Source organism: Chrysemys picta, chromosome 2, assembly GCF_011386835.1.
Source record: "Chrysemys picta bellii isolate R12L10 chromosome 2, ASM1138683v2, whole genome shotgun sequence".
Classification (NCBI taxonomy): domain Eukaryota; kingdom Metazoa; phylum Chordata; order Testudines; family Emydidae; genus Chrysemys; species Chrysemys picta.
In genome coordinates, this window is record NC_088792.1 from 181,292,167 (window position 1) to 181,320,128 (window position 27,962).

Consider the following 27,962-nt stretch of genomic DNA (forward strand, 5'->3'; position numbering starts at 1 on the left):
AATTGAAAACCTGTTGGTTCTGTCAATTACAAAACATGTTCCTGTGAAAGTCTGTTAGGTAACATCTAATTCCATTTCAGTCATATAAGTCTAAAAGTTTGTGGTAATTTGGATCAAATGTAAGAGTGTTGGTAAATTGAATAATTCACATTGGTAATAGAAGTTTAATAGTTGCTAAAGCTGTATTATCTTATGCATAAGTAATTTGGAAGAAACATAGAGAAATACGATACCAAACTACTTGTTTGGGATAAACCTCCAAGGCAGAGATCCAAAAAAATTAAATTTAGGTGCCTCCAAGATCCTCAAGACCCGTGCTCAGCTGCCGCCTTACTCTTGAAATGCCTAAAAGCCCACATCGCTTAAACATTGTTAGGTGTGTTTTGTTTTGTTTTTTAAATGCCACTGCATGTTGAGCAGGTTTGTCAGAGATCTATCCACAATGACTCCAAGAATTTTCTTGAGTAGTAACAGCATAATTAGACCCCTTCATTTTGTATGTGTAGTTGTAATTATGTCTTCCAATGTGCATTACATTGCATTTATCAACACTGAAATTCATCTGCCATTTTGTTGCCCTGTCACTCAGTTTGGTAAAATCTTGTGATGGATTATACTCCAGTATTCACTTCCTACACACTATTGTAATTTTTGTGAAAAGTATACCTTGTAAGATATCATTTGAAAACTTATAATTATTGTCCTAGTAACATGTCTGCTGACAACATTGCTTGTGAAGTTATAACGGGTGGCCAAACTTGCTGACCATGAGAGCCGAGTACGACAATCTTAAGAATTTTGAGAGCTGAGGCACCTGCTGGGGCTCAGGGCTTCAGGTCTGCGGGAGGCACCTGCTGGGGCTTGGGGCTTCAGCCCTGCTCTAGCTGAAGCCCTGAGCCCTGACAGGCATGCCCTGTGGGGCTGAACCCCCAAAACTCCTCCTCCTCCCCACTTGGCAGAAGCCTCCACCCCACCACCTTGCTGCAAGGCAGAGTTCCCAAGCTCCTCTGTCCCCCTGCCCTCACCAGTCTGATAGGTGGAGAATGGCAAATGTGGGGACACTGCAAGCCATACCTTAACCTTTAAACAGCCACATGTGGCTTGCAAGCCAGTTTGGCCACCCCTGACTTATAAGATTCCCCTGTATGATGATGTTAACAAACATTCCAAATGCCACAGCTCTGCCTAAGCAGAAGTCAGGTTTGTCCTAAACAACAGAAGGAATGAGTGCTTTCTTTAATTTGCATTTAAGCAGTAAACAGAGATATTAAGGAAGGAGGGAAAATAAAGGAAGTTCCAACCGGTGGGAAAAAAACAGCAGGACCTATCTTTCTACATAGACTTTGTCTCCTGGGTCTCAGCTGGAAATGTTTTTCTTAACAGGGGGACTGAAACTATTAAAAAGGAGGGACAAAAATATCTGAAGGCACCCCTCTCTCTCTCACCTCATTCTCAGCACCTGAGAACACAAAAGGAAACAGCAATTGGACTCTGGGGGTGGGGTCCTGGCCAGACATGCTAAAAATGCAGAAATCGGGCTAGTTTTTGGCTTGTAGCTTGTTGCTGCTTTTTTTGGACCGGCTCCCAGCAAGCAGGGGCAAGGGCGGGGAGAGAGTCAGGGGTGCACAGCGGACCCACCACAGTCCCAGACTGCACCCTGGTGGTTCTAGTCAAATAGAGTGATGGGGTTTTTAGGGATTGGCTTATTTTGGCCTTGTTTTGAAATGGGATTAGCTTGATTTTTGGCTTATTGTGAAAGTCAGGGTGCTTATTTACCGCGTGAAAGTTGGCAATTGTGGTCCTGACCTGAAAGTTTAGTCAGTAATCTGCTGGATTACTGATGGGCATTACGGGACACCTCCTAGAGGCCACTTATGGAGACATAAGCAAGCACAGTGTCTACACTAACACTTTATCACTCTAATTTCATCACTAAAAGCTCTATGCCACTCATCAAGGTGGTTTTATTATGTCAGCGTAGCAGGAAAATTAAATTGGTGGGAGGAGCATTGCAGTGTGTACACCTCCACTGTTTCATTGACAAAAGCTGACTTTTGTCAACAGAATTGTGTAGTGTAGACAAGGCCTTAGTTGCAAAGCAAACTCTCTCGCCACAAGATCCACAATACTGTCTCTGTGTATTGTTTCTTTTGCTTCTGCAGATGTGGCCCTGAAGGCCACCTCATACATACCGTCAAAGCACCTCTGTCGGAGGAGGAGGAGGAGTAAGGAGGTCATGTTTAGAGAAATGCTGCAATCATCTGATACTACAGATAGTGAGCACTGAGCATGGAGAGAGACAATCAATGGAAAAACTCAGAATTGATAGTCAGGAGAGGAGACTGGGCAGGCAGGCAGGCATGGATGATAAATCAGATGGAGGACCAAACAGATGCTGAGGTCCCTGATTTCACTGCAGTCAGAACACAACCAAGCTCAACTCCCACAGCAGCCCATACAGAACTGCATTCCATGCCCCTTCCAAATTCCACACACATTCCTCACGTTTCCGGCCCGTCGCAGTACCCCTTGCACTCCACCCCTAGGAACGTGTTTATAATGACAGCTCTGAGAGCCTCATTTGAGTGCTCCTCAATGTCATGTCCTTTGTAAGAAATGGAAATCTGTCTTACTGTTTAATAAAAATTTAGTCTTAAAAATACAATTCTTTATGTCCTAAATATGGTGGTTGCTGCTGAAATCCATACACCATGGCAATCGGCAAAGTGGCAAGTAAACAATGCCTTACTGAATATATTAAGACACATTACTGGGGCTGTCAAAATGCTGCTTCAAAGCCTACCTGATTCAAATAGCTCCACCCCCGCCACGTTGAGCTCCTCTAATAGTTTTGGTATCTGGCTGCTCAAAATCAGCTGCCAGATAATCCACCTCAACACTCCAGCCCTGTAGAAACTTTCCCCCCTAGCTCCACAAATGTTATGCAGAGCACAGCATGTTGCTGTGACCATGGGAATATTTTCCTCATTGAGCTCTAACCTGCCAAAAAGGCAGTGCCAGTGACCTTTAATCTGCCAAACGCACATTCAATGGTCATTCTGCACTGGCTGAGCCTCTTGAAGCACTCCTTGCTGCTGTCAAGGATTCTGGGGTAAGACTTCATGAGCCATGGGAGTAAGGGGTAGGCTGGGTCTCCCAGGATCAATCACTTTGGTCATTTCCACGTGCCCTATTGGAGTCTTCTGCTCTGGAAAGAAAGTCCCTGTTTGCTGCTTTCTATACGGCCAGTGTTCCTGAAGATGTGTGTATCATGCACCTTCCCTGACTATCCCATGTTGAGGTCAGTGAATTGACCCCAGTGATCTACCAGCATCTCCAGTACCATATAAAAGTAGCCCTTTCTGTTGATGTACGCCATCGCAAGATAGTCTGGAGCCAAAATTGGAATTTGCATGCCATCTATTGTTCCATCACAGGGAGTCCCATTGTTGCAAAGCCATCTGTTATTTCCTGCACATTGCCCAAAGTCACTGTCCTTTGTAGCAAGAGGTGATTAATGGCCCTGCACACTTGCATCACTGCCACCCTCTTAGTGGACTTCCCAACTCCAAACTGATTCGTGACTGACCGGTAGCAGTATGGAGTTGACCGCTTTCACACAGTAATAGCCACTTGCTTTTCCAGCATGAAGGCAGCTCTCATTTTGGTGTGCTTGTGCTACAATGCAGGGGCAAGCTCCGCACACAGTTCCAGGAAGGTGGCTTTGCACATCTGAAAGTTCTGCAGCCATTGCTCCTCATCCCATACCTGCATCACAATGCGATTCAACAAATCAGTGCTTGTTTCCTAAGCCCAATACCAATGGTCCACCATATGCAGCTGCCCGATGAATGCCATCATCGATCTTGAATTCTTTCTATGGCCCACAGCAGTGCAGGCACCACAGTAGCATTTTCAGATTTGTAGCTCATGAAATACTGTAGGATCAACCATGTTGTGTTCGTAACACTCATGAGATTGTCAGGATCCATGCTTTCAGGCAGAGATGGCGGACGCGTGGTTTACAGGGGTAGTTGGAAAAAGGTGCAAAAACGTAGTCAGAAGGTCACTCCCATGATGCACTGCTATCCATTCCCAGAACTCCTAGCTGTAGAAGATAGCAAGTTGCACGCTGGGATAGCTACCCAAGGTGCCTTGCTCTCTCTGTTGAAGCTAGAGCACCAACTGTGGATGTGTACCACCGAAAACAAGGAATGTTGTGTGAACATGCACAAGCGAAATAGTTACAGCAGTTTATGATCATCGACGTAACTCAAGTTGACTTAACTCTGTAATGTAAACCTAGCCTAAAATCCTTAAGTAGATACTAGTACACATCTTATCTTGATGTTTCTTGTAACCATTGATGACTTTGGTGCCTCATTACTTATACTCACTTAAAATCTCTTTGTAGTTTAATAAACTTGTTTTACTGTTTGATCTAATCCAGTGTGTTGAAGTGTCTGATTAAGGTAATGAATTGGCATATTATTCCCTTAAAGGAATAACAGATTTACTGTATTTGTACTGTCCAGGAGAGGGGTGGGCAGTACAGGGATATACGTTTCTGGGGAAAATCTGGGACTGGGGGAGTGTTGGGTCACCCTACAGGACAACCAAGGCTGGTGAGAGCCAGGGTGTAGCTAGCAAGATGCAGTTACACATAGACAGTCAGAGTGTGGCTTGCATGCTTGAAGGCTGTGAGTGGCCCAGATGGGAGCCACTAGAGTGAGACATTGTAAGGCATCCAAGGTTGTAGGGGAGGGGTGGCGCAGCCCCCTTTTAGTCTGGATTGTGCCCATTTATGTCACAGATATCTTTGTAACTCTTCACGAACAGTTTTGGACTTAACTATCAGGAGTAATTTTGTATCATACAAACTTTGCTACCTCGCTGTTTAACCCTTTTTCCAGATCATTTATGAATATGTTGAACGGTACTAGTTCCAGAACTGATCCTTGGGGGACCCTGCTATTTAGCGCTATCCATTCTGAAACTGACCATTTTTCTACTCTTTTGTTTCCTATCTTTTAACTGGTTACTAATCAATGAGAGGATCTTCCCTCTTATCCCTTACTTTGCTTAAGAGCCTTTGGTGAGAGACTTTGTCAAAGGCTTTCTGAAAGTTCTTTTTACCCATCTATAGTTTATTATTTATGATTCACTAGATAGAGGGTTCTACTGATTTTTGGGAATAATACTTTGATTTTAACTTCTCTTGAAGAGAGAGTCCCTGCCAGAGGTGGACCCACATTCAAAGATGTAACTTCTGTTGAAAGGTCTCCACAGAGAGACATACGGAAGAGATTGCAACTGAAGCAATCATTGTTTTTGTTCTGTTGAGGTATTTTAACTTTTTCTTTTCCTTTCTCTAATAATTAATAATATAATTAATTATGATGTCCCCTAAGGCATAGGAAGAACCCCATGTGACTGAAATAGGAGTCACTTCCCTGCATAGGAAAAGGTAGAAAAATGTTAGATGTGATTTCTTCCCCCCCCCCCCCCCAAGTTGATCTCTTTAATCCAGTTCTTTTGGTCCCTGTTATTTAAGTGACCCTTTTTTCATGAGGCTCTCATGCCACCTTTCAAAACTACTTTAAAGAAACCTATTAGAAGTTGCTTTACAAAATCCTGTAAAAACTATTGCTTTAAAAATAAAAAGCTTTTAGTGAAAGCTTTAAATTAGCCTACAGTATCTCTTGAGTATCTTCTCTTCCTCTAAGTCTGAAGTGATATTCTGAAACCTGCTTCCAGTAAGTGGTAACTGAGTTTGTCCTTAAGCAGATCATTAATTTCCTACCCTTTCCCCCCAGAATCTGTCTTTGGAGAAGATCGGTTCCATACTTCCTATATGTGTGCGTTTGGGTGGGGGAATACCAAACCCCCGCAGTCCTTTTTTTTTTTTTTTTTAAACTAGGCCAGGGGATTTAGAAAGTTCATCAAACTTTCTGTAACACTGCAGGATAAAAATAGAGGGACCACTATTCAGCATCTTAGTGGTTGTGTATTGAGACTGTTTTTGGGGTAGTTTGGCCACCCCTGCAATATAGAGTTCTTCTGCTGGATTTCCCTTCTCCAGTAGACCATATACAAGCTTCTGGTACTTACCATTTCAAGTTCTTTTGTAACGTAGGTCCTTCCTACTGACTTCCTTTTGTACTTTATCATGTCAACTGCTATGCCTCACCAACTGTTAGTCATTTTGCCTATATGTTTATTTCTTCCAAAAACACTTTCATGTTTTCTTCCAAACACTTTCATGTTTTCTTCCATGCCAACCTTATACATAGATCTTTCTGGAACTAGTCCTCCTCTGACCAGATTTTGAATGGGACCTGATCTGGTAATGGCCTTTGAGATCACGTACTGGATGAGGTCCCGCATGTGAGTTAGGCAAGCGAATGCTTCTCTTCCCCCATTCATGCATTGCTCTGGGGCTTAGGCGGGAGAGAGGCATCTGGGTACCTAGAGTGAGGCAGCAGAAGCTTGGGACTTTCTTCCCCTGAAAATTTAAGCGTTGTGAGTTTAGGCATCTCCAGGGGTATGCGGGCATTTTGTGAATCACAGTGGTGCCTAAACCCAGACTGAGGCACCTAAGTTTCTGTGCATTTGGCCTTTGTTTCTAGTCACTGTCAGCTTACTTATTACTACAGATACTTCCTTTTGTTTAATAAATTGGTTAGTATTAAATGCAAAATGTGTTTTGATAAACTTTTTTCTTAGGTGTCCAGCATATCTAAATTACTTTTGTTAAACTAATAATCATTAGAAAATGCTATGTTTATGCATTTTAATTGAATTCTAATTTTCATCCAGGTACAGCTTGACACAAATCACAAGAGTGTGTGTGTGGAGGGAAAAATTCCAAAGAGTTAATTAGAAATATGCATAATTCAGTTCTAACTTAAAGTGTAAAAATGTGTATAGATATAGTGTGTCCTCCTGGTTAGCAAAAAAGAACCAAATTTAGTGTAAAGGCTATATTTAGCTGCAAATCAATCAAGCTGCAAATTAATGGTTACCAACCAATGAGAATTGACCTCTTGATTTAAATCAATTTGTATTTTAGTTATTTACTCAAGATTTTCTACTGTTTGATTTTAAATCATGATTAAAGTTGGTGATTTAAATCACTTGGATATAAATCAATCCACTCTGGCCTATGAAAATGCATATGGCACTTCCATAATTCCCTCTGATTTATTTTATACATACTTGTATATCTTAGGTATCTTGGCCCAAAAGAACTTGTCATAGTGGGTCCTCAATCTTCAGGCCTTTAGGTGCTACTGTAAATAATTAATAAAAATAATAGTTTATATTTGCAGTATCCGGAAGTGCACCTGGCATTGTAATAAACAGTCACTGTATGGATGAAGAGCTGCTTAAATAACTCTGGGGTCAATGGTCTTACTGAGTGTTCCAGTAAAAGTTTACATGGATGTATGTACTAGAGCGCAGATTCCATAGGCACGTATACCTTAAAAAAAAAAATCCTAATCAGAATGCTATTTGTGTTGCATACAATGATAAGATCTTTAATGTTAGTATTTTATTGCTTTCCTTGTGGGACTAGTGTTTCCACTAGTGTGTTTAGGTTTTTTTTTTCTGTACAGTTATGAAGATATGACTCGGCTGTGTTTTCTAGTCAGGTTAATTAGCAGTTTAAGAAATCCATGGAGCACTAAGCAGCAAATGCAAAGTTTTCAACTGGGACAAATACGCTACTAATGTGAAATTTGTATTTAGAAATACACAGATAAGATGAAACACCAACATTCATAATGTTTGTTTTGAGTTGGGACTGAATTTATGGTAAGCATAACCACAAAAGTTTAATTTTTATTCTGTTCAGGTATGAAGACACTTGGGTGGCCCTTCACAAAGGAGCTAAGGAATGTGCAAAAGCTGGAGAGGTAAGAAAAAAATTACATCTGTTAAAATATCTGAAGAGCTGTGAAACTTTTTTAAAATTTATTTATTTATTTATTTTTACTAATAAATATCAGTATTTTGAGACCAAATTACATTACAGTTGGATAATTAGATGATTATTTTTACTTGATTTAATCCAGTACAGTAGAACCTCAGAGTTACAAACACCTCAGGAATGGAGTTTGTTCATAACTCTGGTTTTTTTTTGGTCTGTGTTGCTGCCTGATTGTGTACTTCCAGTTCCAAATGAGGTGTGTGGTTGACTGGTCAGTTCGTAACTCTGGTGTTCGTAACTCTGAGGTTCTACTGTATTTAGCAGGTAGTAGTTGTTGAAACAGAATTTCCAAAATTCCTACAAAGTCTGTTGCTTCAGATTAAAAAAAACTCCTCACTATACCAGACGGATGACTTAAGGTACATATTCACTTGTGGTAGTATGTAATGTACAGACACTGCATGCCCCGCTAGCTGGGGTATAAGTAGCAGGATACATAGTGAGGCGTGCCTTAGGGGAGTAGAGTGCTATACCTGCCTGTTCCCCCATGGTATATACCGTTCACGAGCTCTCTACATTTCCAAGCAGTGCCCCACACGTATACACTGATATTTTTGGCAGTGTAGTGCCCTGTTGTCTTCCTGCTTCCAGAGCCTTTCACTGCAGCGTGTAGCTACACTTGTAGTTCCTGTACTCTACGTGCTGCTGTAGGTGTAAACAAAGGTATGTATCCTTGATAAATTTGTTACTATTCACTACTTCTCTTTGAAATCCTAGAAGAAGAATATCTTCCTATCCTTTAACAAAGGGAAGGTATTCTTGAAGCTTTTCTCCTTATCACTAATTTGGGAAAAAAGCAGTTTTCTCCTAGGAATTTCTGTCATTAGCCTAAACACTTAATTTAATAAAACAAGCATCTACAAACTTAAATATGAGCTGCTATTCTCCAAGCGTCATGTATGTGAAAATTATAAATAGCTCTAAAATTCAGTAAAGACTAAAGCAGGCTTATAACATAAGATTAAACGGAGGCAAAATAGTTAACATGGTTATAAATGTTGATATTTAGAACATAAGACTGGAAGGAACCTCTTTGGTCTTCGAGTCCAGTCATCTGCTGTCAAAGGTTTACCCCCACTGCTCTGTAAAATTGCTTTGACCATTTTTGAGCTGTCATGCCTGAAGTTTTTCACATTTTTCCCCATGACAATGTGAAGAAAGCTTCGTTGCTTTATTGTATTTATTTTCCTTAATCATAGAGTGCTGGAAAAGTGTTATATTAATTTAGGTTACATTTCCAGCTTACAACTTCATATTTAAATGATATTTTCCCCTCTAGATAAAACCCTGTATCCAGTACTGAGAATCCTTTTGTAGGAGAAGTATAACATTAATGTTAGCTTAAGATTTTGGTTAAGGAAGTGTGTGTTGTAAAGAAAGGCCCTGACTAGCAAGTAGAAGAAGGAAGGCCTTGAAAACAATGAACTACAAGGCCAGAAGGAATAAAATAGGGAGTATGTCTGGTTCAAAGAATAACTAATAAGATAAGGGGAAGTTTCTAAAAAGAGAGCCTCTGATCAGTAGGGGTGACTGAAGATGGTTTTATATCAAACAGAATCTGTCTAACATGAGCCAACATGGCCCTTCCCCAACCCACGCACCAGTGTTAAAGCCTATGTGAACCCAGGTGCAATGGGAAACTGTTGTACAGCAAAAAGGAGGGGAGGAAAGGCCTTGAAGAAAGGAGGTTGTAAACCTTATCTGGATTAAGACTGGAAATAAGGGTGAACTGTCTCAAACTGTTTTTTTAGCTGAAGTCAGTAATTGGCAATGACATCACTTGTTTGTTTAAGGTATAAAAAGTAAAGTCTTAAAGGGTTCATTGCTAATACCTGCCTGACCATGTTGGAGCCGATCGATATGGGTTTAAGCACTCTGGGTTTAGCCTGAGTTTGTAAATATCTTGATCAAGATACTTATCCATGTTTTGGTTACTGTTCGCTTATTATTTAGGCTTTTTAGGCATGTTTAGAGTTATTGCATAAGTACCGTTTGGCCTTTGAATGTAATAAAGGAATTTATGATTAAATTAGTGTTTGGTTTCCCATATTAATTTCAAATATTAATAATTCCAACAGTTGTATTCACATAGAGCATTGTATTTATATTTTAAAGATATGATGGCAGTTGGAGATTATTTTGTGCCCTCTTTTCCTTGACAATGTTTAAAGAGGTCTGAAGGACTTACCAAAAAACCCAACAACTTTAGAGCTGCATATTTTTCAACCTTATAAATGTCCGGAATCTCACGTTTCTTTCCTTGAGGACTCCTTCAGAGGACCCAGAGATGTGAATTGGGAGCTCTCCGTCCTTAATTGTGAGGGCAGCAGGGCAGATAAAAATTAATGTTTTAAAATAAAAATATCAGATTTTTAAAATTTAAATTAAATACAGGTTTATTTTTTAAAAATAAATGTGAAATTATGAGAGTTATGTTAAGGCCTAAATTTATAATTTATTTAAATGTAAATTAAATAAAAATAATACTAAGCACATCTTTGTTGCAAGTTGTAAAGAGAGTCTACTACTGCACTGGGGGAAATCCCTGGCTAAGCACCTGGAATCAGAGTTTAAGTGCTAAAACAGCTTTTGATAGCAGTAGCCTGTCTTTACACCTGCAGAAGAATATTTTCCTCTTTTTGGTTTACTCATCTAGTTCATTCAGAGTTAAGAAACCAGTTGGAGTTGAAAAAGCAGGGAAACTTCTTCCAATCTATGTATAAAAACTAGGTTTGGGAAAATGAGATCAACTAGTTCTAAAATGTTGAAGGATGTGGTGACCAGAAACATTCTGTTCAATTCACTTAATATAGATAATTCTCCCTTTGCTTAATAAATCGGTTGGTTTTAAAAGTAGAACATGTTTTGATATGTATCAAGCACATTTAGGGAAGTTTTATTTAACTTAATACTCCTGAGGGAATTCTGCACCAAGAAATAAAAATTCTACACACAATATTAAAATTCTGCGTACTTTGTCAAAATAACACAATATAATCATGCAATTTTCAATTATTTCCTGACAAGTATTTTGAAATAAATTACCAAACTAATTGAAAATGGTCTGCAGAATTCTAATTTTAAAAATTTTTTTGGCACACAATTCCGTCGAGTATTAGGGTTCTGTGTGGCGCAATCTGGGTGCGGGGAACTCTGTGTGGGGGATGTGGATGCACAGGGGCTTGTTGGGGGTTCTAGGTGCAGGGGGAATGGGCATCTGCAGGGTTCAGGGGAAGTGGTTAGCACTCAGGGCGGGTCTGGGTGTGGAGGGCTCAGCGAGGTGTCTAGGTGCTGTGGGAGTGGGGCTTGGTGAGGTGAGGGCCAGGGTGTAGCTGGTTGGGGCTCAGTGGGGTGCGGGTCTGGGTGTGGCAGGGTTCCTGATGCAGGGGGTGAGGCTTGGGGAATCAGGGGTTCTGGGTGCAGAGCGCTCCGATGCAGGAGAGGGGGTTAATGGGGGGTTTCCGGGTGTGTGGAGTGGTGAGGCTTGGCGGGGGGGGTGGTGGTCCAGATGCATGGGGGTTGGGCGGATAGGGGAGCAGCTCCCCGTACAGTGACTTCTCCACCCATGGCTGAGGCGCAATGGGACCAGGAAGTGTGGGGGGGAGGGGTCACTGTATGGTGAGCTGCTCCTCTGTCTGCTCAACCCCCATGCATCTGGACCCACACCCAGCCCCCCCCCCCCCCCCCCCCCCCCCAGCCAAGCCTCACCTCCTGCCAACCCTGCCCCCAACCCGCTTTGAAGAGCTTCCTGTAGCTGGGGGAGGTTTCTGGGGGGTTGATCTGACCCAGCCCCAGCTGCTCCGAGCAGAGGAGGGGGAACTCCACCCCCTCTTCACCCTGCCCAGCTGGGACTAATGTTCCTAGGCAGTGACTCTTCCCCGGCTGCTCTGGGTACCCAACCAGATGCACTCCCACTGCTGGGATGGGTGAGTGAGCACTGGTGCAGCTTCTCTTTGCTTCCACACAGAAACCATTTTTCTGCGTGAATGCAGAGAGAATCTGCGAGGGGACAGATTTCTGTGTGCCTGCAGTGGCACAGAATTCTCCTAGGAGTAAACTAATAAGTTTTTAAAATGCTGTTTTTGTCCATTTTAATGTAATTTGAATTTCGATCGAAGAAGACCTTGACATAAATAAAATTAAACATGATCTAGTAAATAAGAAAGGAAAAAGTGAAATGATGCATAACTTAATAAAAATTAAGAATCTGAATAAATGTATGTAAAGCTATATCGTATACTTAATCTATACTGATGGATTTAAGCAGTGTTCCTGGTTAAGAAAAATAAAGCACAGTTTAGTGTAAAGGCTATATTTTGTTGCAAATCAACATGTTTTAATGGTTACCAATCATTGAGAATCAAAAATAACTAAAAAGTACAAATATAAAACAAGATGAAAATAGAGGATTTAAATCCGTTTCCTGCTTGCTGATTTAAATACTGATTGATTTAAATCACTCCGCCCTGAAAGACAGGGTATTAAGATGCTTAAGAGCTTAAACTTGGGGGAGAGGAGGGCCAGAATCTTCACAGAAAAGCTGTTTTATAAATGTTTATTCCTGAAATGAGTAGAAATAAATACTTGATAATAAATAGCAAAGTCTACATTTTATGGAGACTTCCTGTTAGACCATATTGAACTTAAACATTTTTTTAACACCCCGCCCCGCAACTTGTACTAAAGCATACTGTGAACATCTCTCATCACTGAAACGTCATTGCTCTAGTCATAGGCTTTGTGACTGCATGGATTATACAAATCAATCAAGATGCTCATAAAGCTGAAGTTCATTAATTAATTAATAATCATTATTTTGCAAGTAAATACAAACTAAGTTTTATCATTGGTTGTAAATATTACAGCTAGTGGATAGCGAAGTTGTGATGCTCTCTGCACACTGGGAGAAGAAGAGGAGTAGTCTAATAGAGCTGCAGGAACAACTCCAGCAAGTTCCAGGGTTTTTAGCAGATCTGGAGTCCATGACAGCAAATCTGGGTAAGCTGTGTGTGATGTGTTTAACAGGTGTAAAAAGCATTGTAAAAAATTAGTCACATAACAAAACACAGAGGACTGACGACAATTCAGCTGTTCTGAGAATTGTAATTATAAAGCTATTTTTACTCTAACAGATTTCTCTGTTTTATAGAATGTCTTAAATCCTTATGTTTGTAACAGTTGCCTGAAAACTAGCTGGTTATCGTACATAATTTGAGTGTATTCAACTATTGAATCTGCACACTTAGAGAATTTATCTGTAAATTGCATTTCTGCGAGAGAATCCCCTAATCTGAGACACCTCAGCTGGTAGCTAAAATAAAAGCAGGAGTATTTTTAATTGTACATTGTTGTTGGTTGCTACAGTTACAAAAATTGTGGGTGTAGTGTCAATAGCCCAGACACTTGGGGAGTGCAGGGCTAGGCTTTCGTGAGAGGTGTTGGTCTTATCATAGGCATTGTTACGAGCCCTGCCTATTACTAAGGCTGCCCAACAAGTGCCTTTATAAGATCCGTTTTTCAGATGCTTACAACTTTTCTGAACAGTAACCTTTTGGGCAGAAATGTTCTATGGCTGATGTCTGCCTCATGCTGAATATTTTGGAAAATTTCAGCCAAAATGGTTCACCCGTTTCCAAGAACAAGGCTAGGGAAAAATATTGTTTTGACCATGCAAAACAATTTTGGTAACCTTTTCTTTGAAAAGTGCTTGTGCTCCCAAGCATTGAGCTGTGACTTGAAATTTAGGAGGAGGGTAGCCTTTGTTTCAGGGGTGTGCCTTTTTGCTGTCCTTTATGAAAATCTGCTGAAGGCTGGCCAAGTTATAAGCCTTTGGAAAAAATGCAGTTTGTACATGCTTAGTAGAGACTTAATAAATTTCAGCAACTAAATTCCCCCAAAGATTCTGTCTGTACTGGGCATGCTGCAGCCTGACACTAAGCGGGACTTTCCCAGTAATTGCGGCTTGGGGCTGCTGTGGACCAAGTCTGTCTGGGCAACAGAACTGAGAACAGGAAGATTCCTTTCTGTGATGTCAGTGACACTCCTGTTGATGGCTAGGCAGCCATGGAGGAGGAAACTGTTTTTGGTTTGAAGGCAAAGGGGGCAATAGATGGACCTTCAGGGCTGGATGGACTAGATTGTGACAAGCAGCCTGCAGCAGAGCCTAACAAAGGGTGTGGGAAGAGAGGGAGCAGAAGACAAGCTGGGACTATTAGTTGGGTGGTAGGCTGGGCAAGGAGAATGGGACTGGGAGCCAGAGAGAAATAGGGTGGAGGTGGGAACTAGAACCCAATTGGTGTGTGTGGGAGGGGTGGAGAGTGAGATATTGGCTGAGGAACTGGGGGTGGAAAGAGAGATTGGTACTGAGGACAGTGGGGGCGAGGGGAAACACATCTGGCCAGAAGCTGGGGTGTGGGGTGAAGAACTGAGACAGGCTGGGCAGAGAGACTGGGACAAGTAGCTAGGGGCGCACACACAGGGATTGGAACCGAGATGCAAGGGAGTCTGGGGTAGGAGATTAGAACTGGGAGCCAGTGGGTATGGGAAAACATGGGGTAATGGTGGGGGGGATACAGATTGGATGAGGAGATGGGGAAGGAGAATTGGGGTTGTTTGGACAATGGGATTGGGAGAGAGAACTGGGACAAGTACAGTAACTCCTCACTTAACATCGTCCCGGTTAACATTGTTTCATTGTTATGTCCCTGATCTATTAGAGAACATACTCATTTAAAGTTTTGCAATGTTTCCTTATAACATTGTTTGGCCGTGGGGGCTTGAAACCAGGGTGGGCTGGCAGCGCCCCTCCACCACACCCCAGCGGCCCCTTGGATCAGCAACTCCCCCCTCCCTCTCCGCACCTCCCACCCGCAACAATCAGCTGTTTCGTAGGCGGTCAGGAGGCTAGGGGGAGGAAAGAGGATGCACTTGGGGAGGGGGTGGAGTGGGAGCGGGCCTGGGGCAGAGTTGAGTGCACACACCCGCACCCTAGCCTGGCACTTTGGAAAGTAGATACCTGTGCAGCCATGCTTGCGCCATCCAGAGGAAAGAGTGGTGCGCTCCAGAGGGATAGCATGGGTTCATCATCCATGTTCTATTTCCCCAGAGAAGTGTTTGCAGCCGCTGTTCTATTATGTCTCCTGCCTCCCTTGGTGCTGCCTTGTAGAGTGTGAAGCTACATTAACAATGTGTTAACCCTTGAGGGCTCAGCCGAGTGCTAATTCATCATTTAGCAGCAAGGTATTCCCTGGGAAATGTCCCACCTGATATCAACACGCTTGCTTTAGGAGAAGTTCAGGGAGCTCATGAGCAGGTCCCCAGACAATTCTCTGATTAGAACTGGTTTAAAACTTATACTGTATATGTATATAATGTCTTTTGTCTAGTGAAAAAAATTAGCTTGGAACCTACCCCCCCCCCCCCATTTACGTTAATTCTTATGGGGAAATTGGATTCACTTAACATCGTTTCACGTAGTCACATTTTTTAAGAACATAACTATAACATTAAGCAAGGAGTTACTGTAGTCTGGATGAGTGAAATTTAGGACTGCTGGGCAAGGGGACTGGGATGGGAAATCTGGGGAGTGGAGACGGATTGGCTAAATGAAGAAAATGGGATTGGGATGAGAATTGAGGGGTCAGGAATAGACAGAAATGGGACGGGGACGGGTTGGATGGCACAGGACAGAAGGAGGGGACAGAATACTGTGCCCGCTGGAGCACGCTCACATATCCTAATTCATAGAATAACTGTGTACTAGAATATATGCTGTTTGTATTTGAGAGAATTATGATCTTCAGTATTTTGAAAAGTAGAATCACTGTAAACGAAGACATTTTTGAAAAACCTGATTGTGCTTCAACTTTCAAATCAGTGCCATATTAAGAGCATCTGATAGGCTGCTTTTAGTAGAGGGAGAATTAGAGGAATCTTAGAAAATGATAGAATACCGACAGTATTCTTTTTTTCTCTTTAAAATGTACTAAATTTAGTTCTATCACCACTTTCTTGTATATTTTGCTTTAGAATATGTATCTGAAAGCTTTAAAATGATTACCTACAGAATGCAGTTCATAAGTGTAACTCTTCTGCCTCCTAGAGGTTTATACTATATATTTATTTCATCTTGTAAATTTGAGCAAGTATCACTTACCACTGTCTTGTATTTCAAAGTTTATGGGTATTTAGAACTGAATAATTCTCAGTAGCCTCCATGTCAGTCTTCACAGTGGGCATTCCCCATCTCCATGGGGAGGCTGAGCATACCTGTGCTCTGAGCATAGGACTTTTCCTCAGGAAGAACTCTTCAGAATTCTCTGCCTCCAAATGGCACACATGACAGATGATAGGTCTCCCTTTGTAGTAGAGCCTTTACAGGATTTGTAAACTTTAACTTTTTCTTCATTGTCTTCAAGGGTTTTGTCCTCAAAACTCCTAAACAGACACATGTACTCAGAGAGAGATTCCTGCTCCCAGCCAGCACATAGGCAGGTTCTGTGCTGAGATGGTTGAAAAGGCTACAAAATATTCCCCTTCTCACAAGCTGTCTTTCTTACAAGGCCGTAGCTGCCATTAAAGGTGCCAGTTCCTGTAACCTTTCTAATACTAGTGAGTCATTTGTATCCAGTGGCTCTGGCTCCCTCCCCATTCTGTGTTGGCACACCCCACTCAGCCTGGACCCAGCAGCACGAGGTGAAGTGATTCAGACCCCCTTCTTTGTGAGATGGATCTACCTCCTCTTTATATAAAATATTTAAAAATTCATTGGGTGAGAGAGAGATTCTATAGTCTAGTGATTAGCACACTTTCTTGGGATACCCAGGTTCCAGTCCCTGCTCCAAGGAGTATTTAAGTATTTCATGCAAAGTAGAACAGCTTCAAAAGGAGAGACTGAGACACCCACCCCAGAATAGCTTTATAGTTCCTAGGTTAGGGCAATCACCTAGGAGACATGAGTTCAAGTTCTTGCTCCAAATTAGGCAGAGTGGGGATATCCCCCACCACCCAGGTGAGTGCTTTAACCATTGGACTATTGGGCATAAGAGGGGGTGAACCGCCACCACTTCCATTTTTTCTTTTTCTTTTTTTGCAAAAGGACTGACCTGGTGTAGGTCTCTAATTTCAGGGGAGGGGTCATAGCTGTGAATCCCAAGCAGGGATAGGCGCCTAACTGAGTTTCAGGGGCAGGGCTTTGTTTGCACCCTTTTCCTTGACACTTCCTGCTGGCCAGCTTAGGCACCTCCCTGCTCTGTGTGGAGGCTTTTACGAATCCCTTGTTTTTTAGGTGCCTAACTGCCTATGCTTTGTATAGGAAGCCTGGACACCTAATGTGGGGCTGAGGATTGATTCCACTGGGTGGCAGGGCGCCTGATCCTAAGTCCCTTAGATGTCCCTGATATTCTCTCACCCACCTTGTCTCCCTAGTCCCTTTGTAGATCTAGCCAAATGTGATTACTGTTTTCCTTAGGGGGCAGACATGCAGGATATGTTTCCGCAGATTCTTTTTTGATCTCCCTGGTAATGTGCTCTCCCCCTCCTCTCAAGGATTTGTCCCAAGGACTGGTGAAGGCAGTTGCTTCACATTTTGCTCTTAAAGGGGCAGCACAGTGTCTTAAAACCTCTCATGTGAGTCTCCCCTCTAGATCTTCTAAAGAGAAGGCTGAATCTCTAGAGCTAGGATTTTGAGTGAGATACCTGAGACTCTTAATTAAGCTTCTCAGAATTAAGCACAATCTAAGACTAACTTCATACGTGCTTACGTTTTTAGAAAATGAAACATTAATAAAACACCCTGAAAAGTTGAAGGAATGCTGTGTAGTTCTTCCTTACGTGGTTTGAAGGTGTAATTAAGGGGGAGTGGGAAATCCCTGTGAAGACACATTGGTATCTAAGGACTAAAAGATCTTCATTACTCTGGCTAAGGAGAAGCCTGCAGCTTCATTAGTAAAAGGCCTAATAATACCAGCTGAGGGAGTATTCCTGCCAAACACACAAACATGAGAGTGAAATCATCACACAGACTAAATTTGGATACAACAGCCTAAGTGCTGAGTATTGGTGCAATCTTATTGTGCAGGTCTGTTCTCATCTAGGAGACAATTGTGAGAGTGCACAAAAATATATAAAATCTGCTTTAAACTAGATTTTCCTAGCAGCTTTTTCAGGGCTAATGCTGCACCTGACTGATTTGCTGTTATTCATAACTTTCAAAGATGTGTCTGAGGGGCAACTACAGCTCTGCTTGAAGAAATTGGAATATTTCAGGCTAACTTCTGATATCCTGCCATATATTTTGTTGGTAAGGTAAGCATACAGACAAAGCAGTCATTGAATCTTTAGACAAGAATAAGTCCCTCCCTCATTCCAGGAAGAGAGACTCTTCAAATTATCTTATCTCAGCAGGTGTTTCCTTTGAAGAATTTGCTCATACAGGTTCCAGTATTGAGATCACAAATTAGGAGGAGGCCATTCTGTTTTGAGAATTAAATCCCAGCCTTGGTCTTCCTTTAGAAAACAATCCAACTTGTGTTTTTGTGTTTAGTTTCTCAATTCTAGGCTGATTCCATCCCTCTGAGAGGTGTTTCAGGGTGCGCCCTCATCTGGGAGTGAACCACCTCAGCAATTGGGTGCTTGAGATAATCAAGGAAGGCTAATCCTTCAAAGACTAATATAGATTTTTTTGTTGGTAAATGGCAGTAAATGTTTGTTTCACCATACACAAACTGACAAAATATTTCCAATGATAATCTAAATTTACAGATAGGCAAAGTAAGAATGCTGATAGGGAACTTATTAAAGTTTAAGGATATTTATTTGGTATATTTTGAAGGGTTGACAATGTGTGTTTGAACAGTTAAAAAGTTAAGATTTATAAATCTTAACATTTACAGTCATTAATTTGTCTGATTCCTCCCCCCTATAATTTCCTGCAATTATGAAAATAGGGAAAAAATCCTTAAAAGCCATAACTTTGTGCAGTTGTGAAAATGTAAATGAATCAATATTATCCATCAGAATTATTAAAAGAAAATAGAATTCTGACAAGCTTAGATGTACTATTGAACTCACTCGTCTTAAGGACAAGTTTATCCTTTCCTCAAAATAAATTAAAATAAACCAACACTATCAACAAGATCTTGGTAGCATCAGAAGATAAAGGGTAAAATAATCCATATACTACACGTGAGAATTATGGAACCAATTCTGTGGCGAGGCAGATTTTAATAAGGACACAAGATTTTTTTTTTTTGTAGTACAAAGAGAAACAATGGCATGCAGCCCATAATGAAATCAGTATTCTAGGTGAAATGCAGACCATTACAGCATTATCTTCCAAAACTTCAAAGTATACAAATAACGTCCTGGAGATCCCCTGAAAATATGATCAGGAAGAGTTGCCTATTGATTTCCTTAGCTTCTGCTACAATAAGCATTTGGGTAAAAGTGATTATGAAATTATGCGGATTTCACGATTGTAAGGAAAGAAAGGCGTGAGAGCAGCAGAGTAAGGAAAATGGACTTCAAAAAAGCAGATTTAAACAAACTGAGGGAATTAGCAAATCAAGTCCCTGGGAAGAAAATCAAAGGGATGAAGGAGTTCAGGAGAGCTGGCAGTTTCTCAAGGAGAATGTATTAAACATACAACTGCAACCTGTTCCGATGCAAAGGAACTATAGGAAGAATCGTAGGAGGCCAATATGGCTCTGTGACCAGGTGCCTTGGATGGGCCACACTAAGAATGCTAGACTCACGGCAGCTTGCAAGTAATAGGGCAGACCATCCCCAAAGCTGGTGATTTACGCTATAATGGGGTCTCAAACTCCTGGCCCGCGGGGCTCCAGCAGTTTTGGGGCCGGGTCTCTCCCTTGGCCTCACCTGCCGCCCCTGGGCACTCCCCCCTTAGGGGCCCCGGCAGCGCAGCAGAGCTGAGTGGCGTCTGCCGGCTCACTCCAGTAGCTGCCAGCCCCTCTGTACTGCCCAGGGGCAGGGTGGGGCTTGCCTCTGTGTGCTGCCCCTGCCCCGAGCGCCCCTGCGGCCAATGGGATGCTGCGGGGGGGGGGGGGTGTGCCTGGGGGCAGAAGTGTGCAGAGGCCCCCTGTCCTGCCCCGCCTTGGAGCCCCATGTAAGAGCCGCACCCCTGACCACCTCCCCACACATCCTTCAGCGCCTAAACTCCATCCCAGAGCCTGTACCCCAGGCCCTTTCCCCCACCCAAACTCCCTCCCAGAGCCCATCCTCTCTCCCCTTCTGCACCAAAACTCCCTTCCAGAGTCTGCACCCCAATCCCCTACCCCAGACCACCTCCCCCATCCAAACTCTGTCCCAGAGCCATAGGCGGGTGGGGGATGGTGTTTTTGGGGGACGGGTTCTTGGCGGCATGAGTGACATTGGCCTACTGGGAGGATTTGGGGACTGGCACTAACCCTAAGGTAAATTGAGTTTGAGACCCCTGCTCTATAAGTTGATTCGCCAAGCCAATAACAAAAGAGCTTCTCCAGCACACTGGTTAACCTGAAGCCAAACACATTTCCCTTTGGGCATTCCAGCCATTGGCTCTGATCTGGACAACCAAATCTAATATAGTGAGAGGTTATTAGAAACCTATTTCACCATATGTGATGTTCTTTCTAATCCAAAAGGATCAGGCACATAGCCCCAGATCTCAGATTTTATCCAAATATCAAACGGTCAGTCAATTCTTAGTAACTAACTAAAGAGTAATCATTTATAACTTTAATATTAATCATATACATACAAATGATTACAAAATCCTTATCAGGTTTGTAGCAGTGATGGAATAGACTGTTGGCTTGTAAAAGTGTCTCTGGTAACTTCCAAAAGATTGAAAGGTCCTCAGTCCATAGTTCAAGATGCTCCTTTTAGTTGTAAATTCACAGCCCAGAGAATTAGCAGGGAAGAAGCAACATGGAGGTGTCTCAGAGCTCTTTTTATATCCTTTGCCATGTGCATGGAAATTTATTGTCCCCAACAAAGCTCACAGTCCATGTATGTGGAAAGTTACTGGCCCAAGATGGAGTCCATGGTCAGATGAGCACATCACATGCCTTTAAACGTTTTGCTGAATCACAGGGGGTGACCATTGTTCGTTTGCTGTCTGAGCCGTTCTCAGGAAGAGCTATCTGAACAGGATGAGTTTCTTCAATGGTCCATTGTGAGAGTGGAGTGTCCTTGATAGGCCATCAACACATAGCTGTCTCGCCCTAATGTAAATTCTGTCTGGGGTTGTCACCCAGGAATACAACACAGGTTTAAGATACAAGTACATAGCCAATATTCATAACTTCAGATACAGAGATGATACATGCATATAAACAGGATAATCATACTTAGCAAATCATAACTTTGCAACTGACTCCTTACACGACATTATACAAGTTTTGTTGCATTGTAGAACAGTGGTAGCAACAATGATACAAATGATCATCTTTCTTATACACAGCATCACAGTCTCTACCAGGAGCTCTTTAATGACCTGAAAATCAAAAAGGGGAAACATGGATGAATTGCTAAGGCTAATTACAAAAGAATAGCACAAGCATGTAAGCACAAAATCAGAAAGGCTAAATGATAAAATGATTTATACCTAGCAAGGGACATGAACACAATAAGAGGTTCTATTAATACATGAGGAGCAAGAGGAAGGTGAAGGAAAGTATAGTGGGGAAGGAGAGCTAATAACTGGTGACATTAAGAAGGATGAGATGTTCAATGCCTATTTTGCATCAGTTTTCCCAAAAAAGGTTAATGGTGACTGGATATACAATAAAATATTAATAAGGCGGAAAGAACACCAGTCAAAATAGGAAAAGAACAGGTTGAAGAATATTTAGGTAATTTTAGATGTATTCAGACTTTCGTGGCTGGATCCAAAGCCCTGAGGGGCTGTAGTTTGCCCACCTCTGGGCTAAAATGTCCCCCTTATGCCTTTCCCACATGAGAGTAAAGATGACAAAAAAGATTGTGAAGGATCAGGCCATGGCAATAATCCCCTCCTCATTAACCCTGAAGTCTTGGTTCTTAGACTTAAATTTAAATTGATTTAAATATAACAGGAACCTCCTTTCAGACTCCCAACACACACCATAGTGCCACAGGTACATATCCTGAACCAATATTCAGTGCTGCCTAAATACAGGTGCTCATTCTAAGAAGGTGATAAATAACTTCATTTAAACTGAAGAAAAACTCCTTCATGCCTTCCTTCAAATTCTTCTGGCTTTCAGGGTACTGCAGAATTGGCAAGACAAGAGTTAGTTATCCTGCAGACCTGTTCTTGGAGTTTCCGGCCCTGTTAAAAGTTAACCTATTCTTTCTCCTCTGAAGCTTGTCTCATCTGAAAGGTATAGTGGTGCATCCAAATAATACCACCTCTGGAACCCTAAAACAGACCTCTTAGCTGCAGAGTTTTTAGGGGAGGATGTCTTGTGCTTAGCTGAGGGGATAAAGGAAGTAATGTTGGAATCCAAAAGCCTTCTGCTGGGAAGCTTTACATGGCCGAATGGAACTGGTTTAAATGGTTTGCTCAAGGCAACTATTCCTGTTTATTGTAAATGCTTATTTATCTTCTATGCTGTTCCTAATACAGGGATATGTTAGTCACTGGTGTTTTACCATCCCATGATGAAACAAATTTAAAATGCTCCCAGGAATTCTATCCAGTAGCCAACTGATCTTCCAGAATTTAATATGTTAAAACAATGAAAAATCTTACTATTGCTTGCGTCAGGTTACATGCTTCCACTTTTTGTGGGCATTACTTAGTCTAGGAGGGTTTGAGCTGCACAATCTGGTGGCCCATTCACTTTACACTATTTCACAAAGACAAGGTGATATTCAAACCCCACCCTCAAATTACTGACAAAAGTTTTGTCAAACTTCCATCTCTGTTAATACCGCTGCCTGCCTTTTCCCCCCCAAAGCTGTAGAACTATAGTGAAGTAAGGCTACATGGCCTGGGTCTCTAGGTATTAACAACTATAACCCCACCAATTTGAAATGTGAGACTTATTTATGGCCCTTGGTCAAATCTAAAGACTAACCCGCCTCAATTAGGAACCAGCTGATGTGTCTGGGCTCGATCAACTAGGGAAATGGCAACCTTAATGGCACGTACGTACACTGACCTTTTTGTGTAGTTTGTAGAGCTGCTGTATGAAGTTTTGGCTTGCACCTTCATGATTCAATATTCTCTTGACACTGCATCATAGATACTAATTCAATCCCCTTTTCTGAAAGGCTCCTTGTTTACCTCCTCTGGGAGGTTGCACCTAGTTGCCTACAGTAGGGCTAGGGGAAGGTAAGGGAAGAAAAGGGGGTTACTTTTCAACAGTAGCTCCTGTTCTTCATTTGTATTCTATCCACTCAGCTGTAGTGACCCTGCCTTTTCCTCTACTTCTGAGCCCAACTGCAAATAGAGCTTCTGGAGGTATAGAGCAACTGAAGGGTATTTATATCCTTGGCCTATAGAATGTTGCACTTCAAGGAATGATAAAGGATACTAACTGTTTGGATTCTGTAACTGCTGAATGTATTTACTAGAATTTACTGTGGATAAGGATTAGAGCTGTTTGCAACATTTTCACTAAAATTAAAAAACAAATTATGCTGGTTGGGAAGGTTTTTGGGTCAGGCTCGTCATGTGCTTACTTGCTCTTGAAAGGGAGAAGGGGTACATCTACACTCCCAAAAACAACAACAAAAACACAGCAGATCTCAGAGCCCAGGTCAACTGACTTGGGATCGTGGACTGAAAAATGGGAAGAGTCGATGTTCCCACTCAAGCTGGAGCCCAGGGTCTGAAACCCAGTCAGGGAATGGGTCTCAAAGTTCAGTCTCCAGTCTGAGTGGGAACATCTACACTTCCTATTTTTTAGCCCCATAGCACGAGCCTGAATCAGGTAAACCAGCTCTGATATTTACTTCTGCAGTGTGGTGGTGGTAGTGGGTTTTTGATTGCTGCTGTTGCTGCAGTTAGAAATACCCAGAGACTTTGATGCCCTACCCTGGTGGTTAGGGCCCAGGTCTGGGATGTGGGAGGCCCAGGTTCAGATCCATGATCAAAAACTGCTTCTAATCAGTCAAAGCAGGAACCTGAACTTGGGTCTCCCACATACCAGATGAGTGTCCTAACCACCAGGCTATTGGCTATTGTGGGATGGGTCAGTTATCCTTCTTCCCCTTTCTCCCTCCCTGTCCCCCGCGTCTTCTCCTCTCCTTCCCTCCCGGACCTGAACACTTTTGTGAAAATTCTGATTTCAATGATTTGATATCTGATTGGGGGAAAAAAAAACTCTTGTTGAAAAATTCCCAGCAATCTCTAATCCCAGACCAGTGCCCTAACCACTCAGCTATAGAGTTCTTCTCCTCTCCCAATTATGTTTTTGTAAAAATGGTCAAAAGGTTTTGCTTTTCTTCCAGTGTGGAATGTATACAAATTTCAAAACCTTGAAAGTTGCTGTAAAACTGAATTGTTGTCCTCTAGACTCTGAGAGCTCTAATTAGGATTAAAACATAAATCCCTGTTCTTCAAGCAAGTAAATAAGTTGTTTTCTCCCAGACTCCCACTAGAGGCTGCTCAAATACTGCAGCTTAGAAATGGTTGGCTGCTGCTGGACTCTAGTTTTCACCCTTTCTCTTTCTCTCTTTCTCTTTTTTTAAATTGCTTGATTTTATTACATGATTTCCTCTTCTTTTAAAACAGGAAGAATACTAGTAAAATAGTATCTCACTCTAAATTACACTGTGGGAGACCTGTTGTGTGCTAGTGAGATTTGCAAATTAGTAAGTGAACAGTTATTTAAAAAGCAAGTTAGTGCATCAGTTTTCTGTGATTTATTTTGAAAATTATGGTTCATTATACTTCATGAGCTAGTACTGTAAATGCTTATTTTCACAAAATATTAAATATTACCAGATATAGAAGAATATTTTAATCACGTCTCTGTGAAATTTTTGCTAGGCGGTAGGATGGGTCACTTATTGCAATATTATAAAATGTGTGGATTAATGAGGTTTTACTGTTATACAATTTTATGTTGGTATGCGAAGTTGAAATTGTATGTTTTATTCAGGTCACATACAAACACTCAAGCTGGGGAACTTCATGTACATCATTACCATGAATTTTAACTACTTCTGGAGCAGGAGGTCCAGGTCATGGCAGGAGAGACTAGCTTACCCGGCGCAGTGGCAGAACCCGGCGTAGTGGCCTTTCTGGACGCCCTGGGCCTTCCATCAGAGCCAGGGATGGAGTCAAGGGTCGCGCTCGGCAGCAACACCAGTAGCTTCAGCTACTTTTGTTCCACTTTCTGGCCCTCAGGGACCTGCAGCCCTGGCGATCTCCCAGCCACTGCAGCCAGCTATTGAGGCATTGCCGCAGCATACATCGACGCCGTCGGCTATGGCACCATTGACCGATGGTGCTGACATCGACACCTACAGCGACGCCTGTAATGCCATGGGTGTCCTCTGTCCTGGCACCTACAGGAACGGCACCGTCCAGTCAGCTCCAACCTGGGATCCCCAGGAGTTGCGGAACTCCTTGGGTGCCATGGGGAGGGAACAGCCACCCTTCATGCTAAACCCAGGGTTGTGAGTTCAATCCTTGAGGGGCCACTTAGGGATCTGGGGCAAAATCAAAAATTGGTCCTGCTAGTGAAGGCAGGGGGCTAGACTCTATGACTTTTCAAGGTCCCTTCCAGTTCTAGGAGATGGGATATCTCCATTAATTTAATTTAAAAATTAAAAAAAAAAAGTTGCTCATGGCCTGGGCATTCATGTGGAGCAGGTAATCAAAGACACGGATCCCATGGTGGACATCCTAGCGCCCTGCAGACCCGCACACATTGCCCTCCCTGTCATCAAAACTGTATCTGTCACAACCAAAACTTTGACAGACCCCAGCCTCGTTTCCCCCACAGCTAAGCACAATGAAAAGCGCTACTTTCTGTCATCGAGCATCTGTACTCGCACCTGCTGCCTGATTTCCTGGTTGTGGATGCTGCTAACCAGTCTGAGCAGCAGGGCTATCCGGGACCCTCCCCTAAGAACAGGGAAGCGAAAAGACTCAACCTTTTTTGGTAGAAAGGTCTATTCTATGGGCGGGTTTCAACTCCGCATTTCAAACCAGCAGGCCGTTGTTAGCAGGTACTGCTATAATACATGTGGAGCAATGGAAAATTTGCAAAGCTGCTGCCACAATACTTCCATGCCAAGTTCTTGGCCTTGGTCAAGGAGGGCAGGCTCATCTCCTGAGCTTCCCTGCAGGCGGTGCTAGACGGAGCTGATGCTGCCTCCAGGGTGATAGCTACAGGAGTGGTCAAGAGAAGGGGCTCTTGTATGGCAGACCTGAAACTTGGAGCCAAGGTCCAGCAGGCTATTCAGGACCTCCCCTTTTGAGGGTGTGACTCTGTTTTCTGGAAAGACGGATAAAAGGCTTCATAGCCTAAAAGACTCAAGAGCCACCCTCAAATCACTGGGCCTCCATACTCCTCGCCACGCAGCGGAAACATTTCAGACCGCAACCTCCTCTGCGGTTCTACCAACAATGGAACCGACAGGCCGGTTCCTGGAGGAGGAATAGGAGCGGCAGGAAAAGGCCACACCCATCCTCAGGCCAGGGCTCTGGCCAACCCAAACCAGCTCCCTGGCCCCAAACCGACCTTTTGAAGGTGCAGTTGAGGACGGCGCACTAGAACAAGAACTGGATCTACACTGCCTTACTTTTTCATCCCAACTATCCCCTTTCTACTGTGCATGGTCCCATATCACTTCGGACTGCTGGCTGCTCTGCACAGTAGAGTGGGGATACTCCATCCAATGCTGTGCCCTCCTGCTCTTCCACCCCCCTTCCCCGTCCCTCTTCAGGTACTCCTCTCATGAGCAACTCCTTATATAGGAGGTGCACTCGCTCCTTTTGCTAGGGACAGTAGAAGAGGTTCCTCAGGAGCAGAAGGGCAAGGGTTTCTATTCCTGGTATTCCCAGGCCCATCCTAGACCTGAGAACTCAACAAGTTCATGAAGAAGCTCAAGTTCCACATGGTCTCTTTGGCCTCCATCATCCCTTCATTGGATCCAGGAGACTGGTATGCCGCCCTCGACTTGAAGGACGTGTACTTTCCCATAGTAATAACTGTGCCCCACAGAAAATACCTCAGGTTTGTGGTGAACAACAACCACTGTCAGTTCACAGTCCTCCCGTTCGGCCTGTCAGTGGCACCTTGAGTGTTTACCAAGTGCATGGCGGTCATGGCCGCGTTCCTGCACAGGCGGCAGGTACAAGTGTTCCCGTACCTCGACGACTGGCTCATCAAGGGCCAGTCCAGAGCTCAAGTGGAGGCACAGGTCGACTTCATAAGAGTGACGTTTGACAGTTTGGGCCTTCTTCTGAACGTGGGGAAATCAACATTGTCTCCAGTTCAGTGGATAGAATTTATAGGGGCGGTGCTGAACTCAACCCAGGCCAGGGAGTACCTCCTGGAAGTGAGGTTCCAAGCCCTTGGCAACATCATTCAAAGTCTCAGGCAGTTCCCCACCACTATAGCAAGGAACTGCCTGAAACTTCTAGGACACATGGCAGCTTGTACCGATGTGGTTCAGCATGTCAGGCTCAGACTTCGGCCTCTTCAGTCCTGGCTAGCGTCAGTGTATCGGCCAGCCTGGGGCAATTTGGACAGGGTAATAACCCTGCCCTTCCAGGTTCTCAACTCCCTCCTGTGGTGGCTCGACCTACAGGTAGTATGTGCAGGGGTCCCTTCTCCAGCCATCAGCTGTCTCTCTTCCTAGTGATGGATGCATCAGCACTGGGCTGGGGAGCACATCGGGGGACCTCAGGACTCAAGACCTCTGGTCTGGGGCAGAGCTCGCTCTCCACATCACTCTGAGAGCTGAGAGCGGTGCGCCTGGCATGCCAGACTTTCCGTACCCACTTATCAGGGAAATGTGTATT

At 43.0% G+C, this 27,962-nt stretch overlaps 1 protein-coding gene across 5 annotated transcripts in view; it reads left to right on the forward strand.

Moving 5' to 3' along the window:
• Nucleotides 1–27,962, forward strand: part of DTNBP1 (dystrobrevin binding protein 1) — a 162,885-nt gene that overhangs the window by 11,665 nt on the left and 123,258 nt on the right. For 4 of the 5 annotated variants that reach the window (XM_065585075.1, XM_065585073.1, XM_065585074.1 and 1 more), the window contains exons 4-5: nt 7,859–7,919; nt 12,859–12,991. In XM_065585075.1, the coding sequence (XP_065441147.1) occupies nt 7,859–7,919; nt 12,859–12,991 (194 nt within the window). Of the gene's footprint in view, nt 1–6,298; nt 6,388–7,858; nt 7,920–12,858; nt 12,992–27,962 lie in introns of those variants that run through there. The other variant, XM_042860506.2, reaches the window with a different exon arrangement.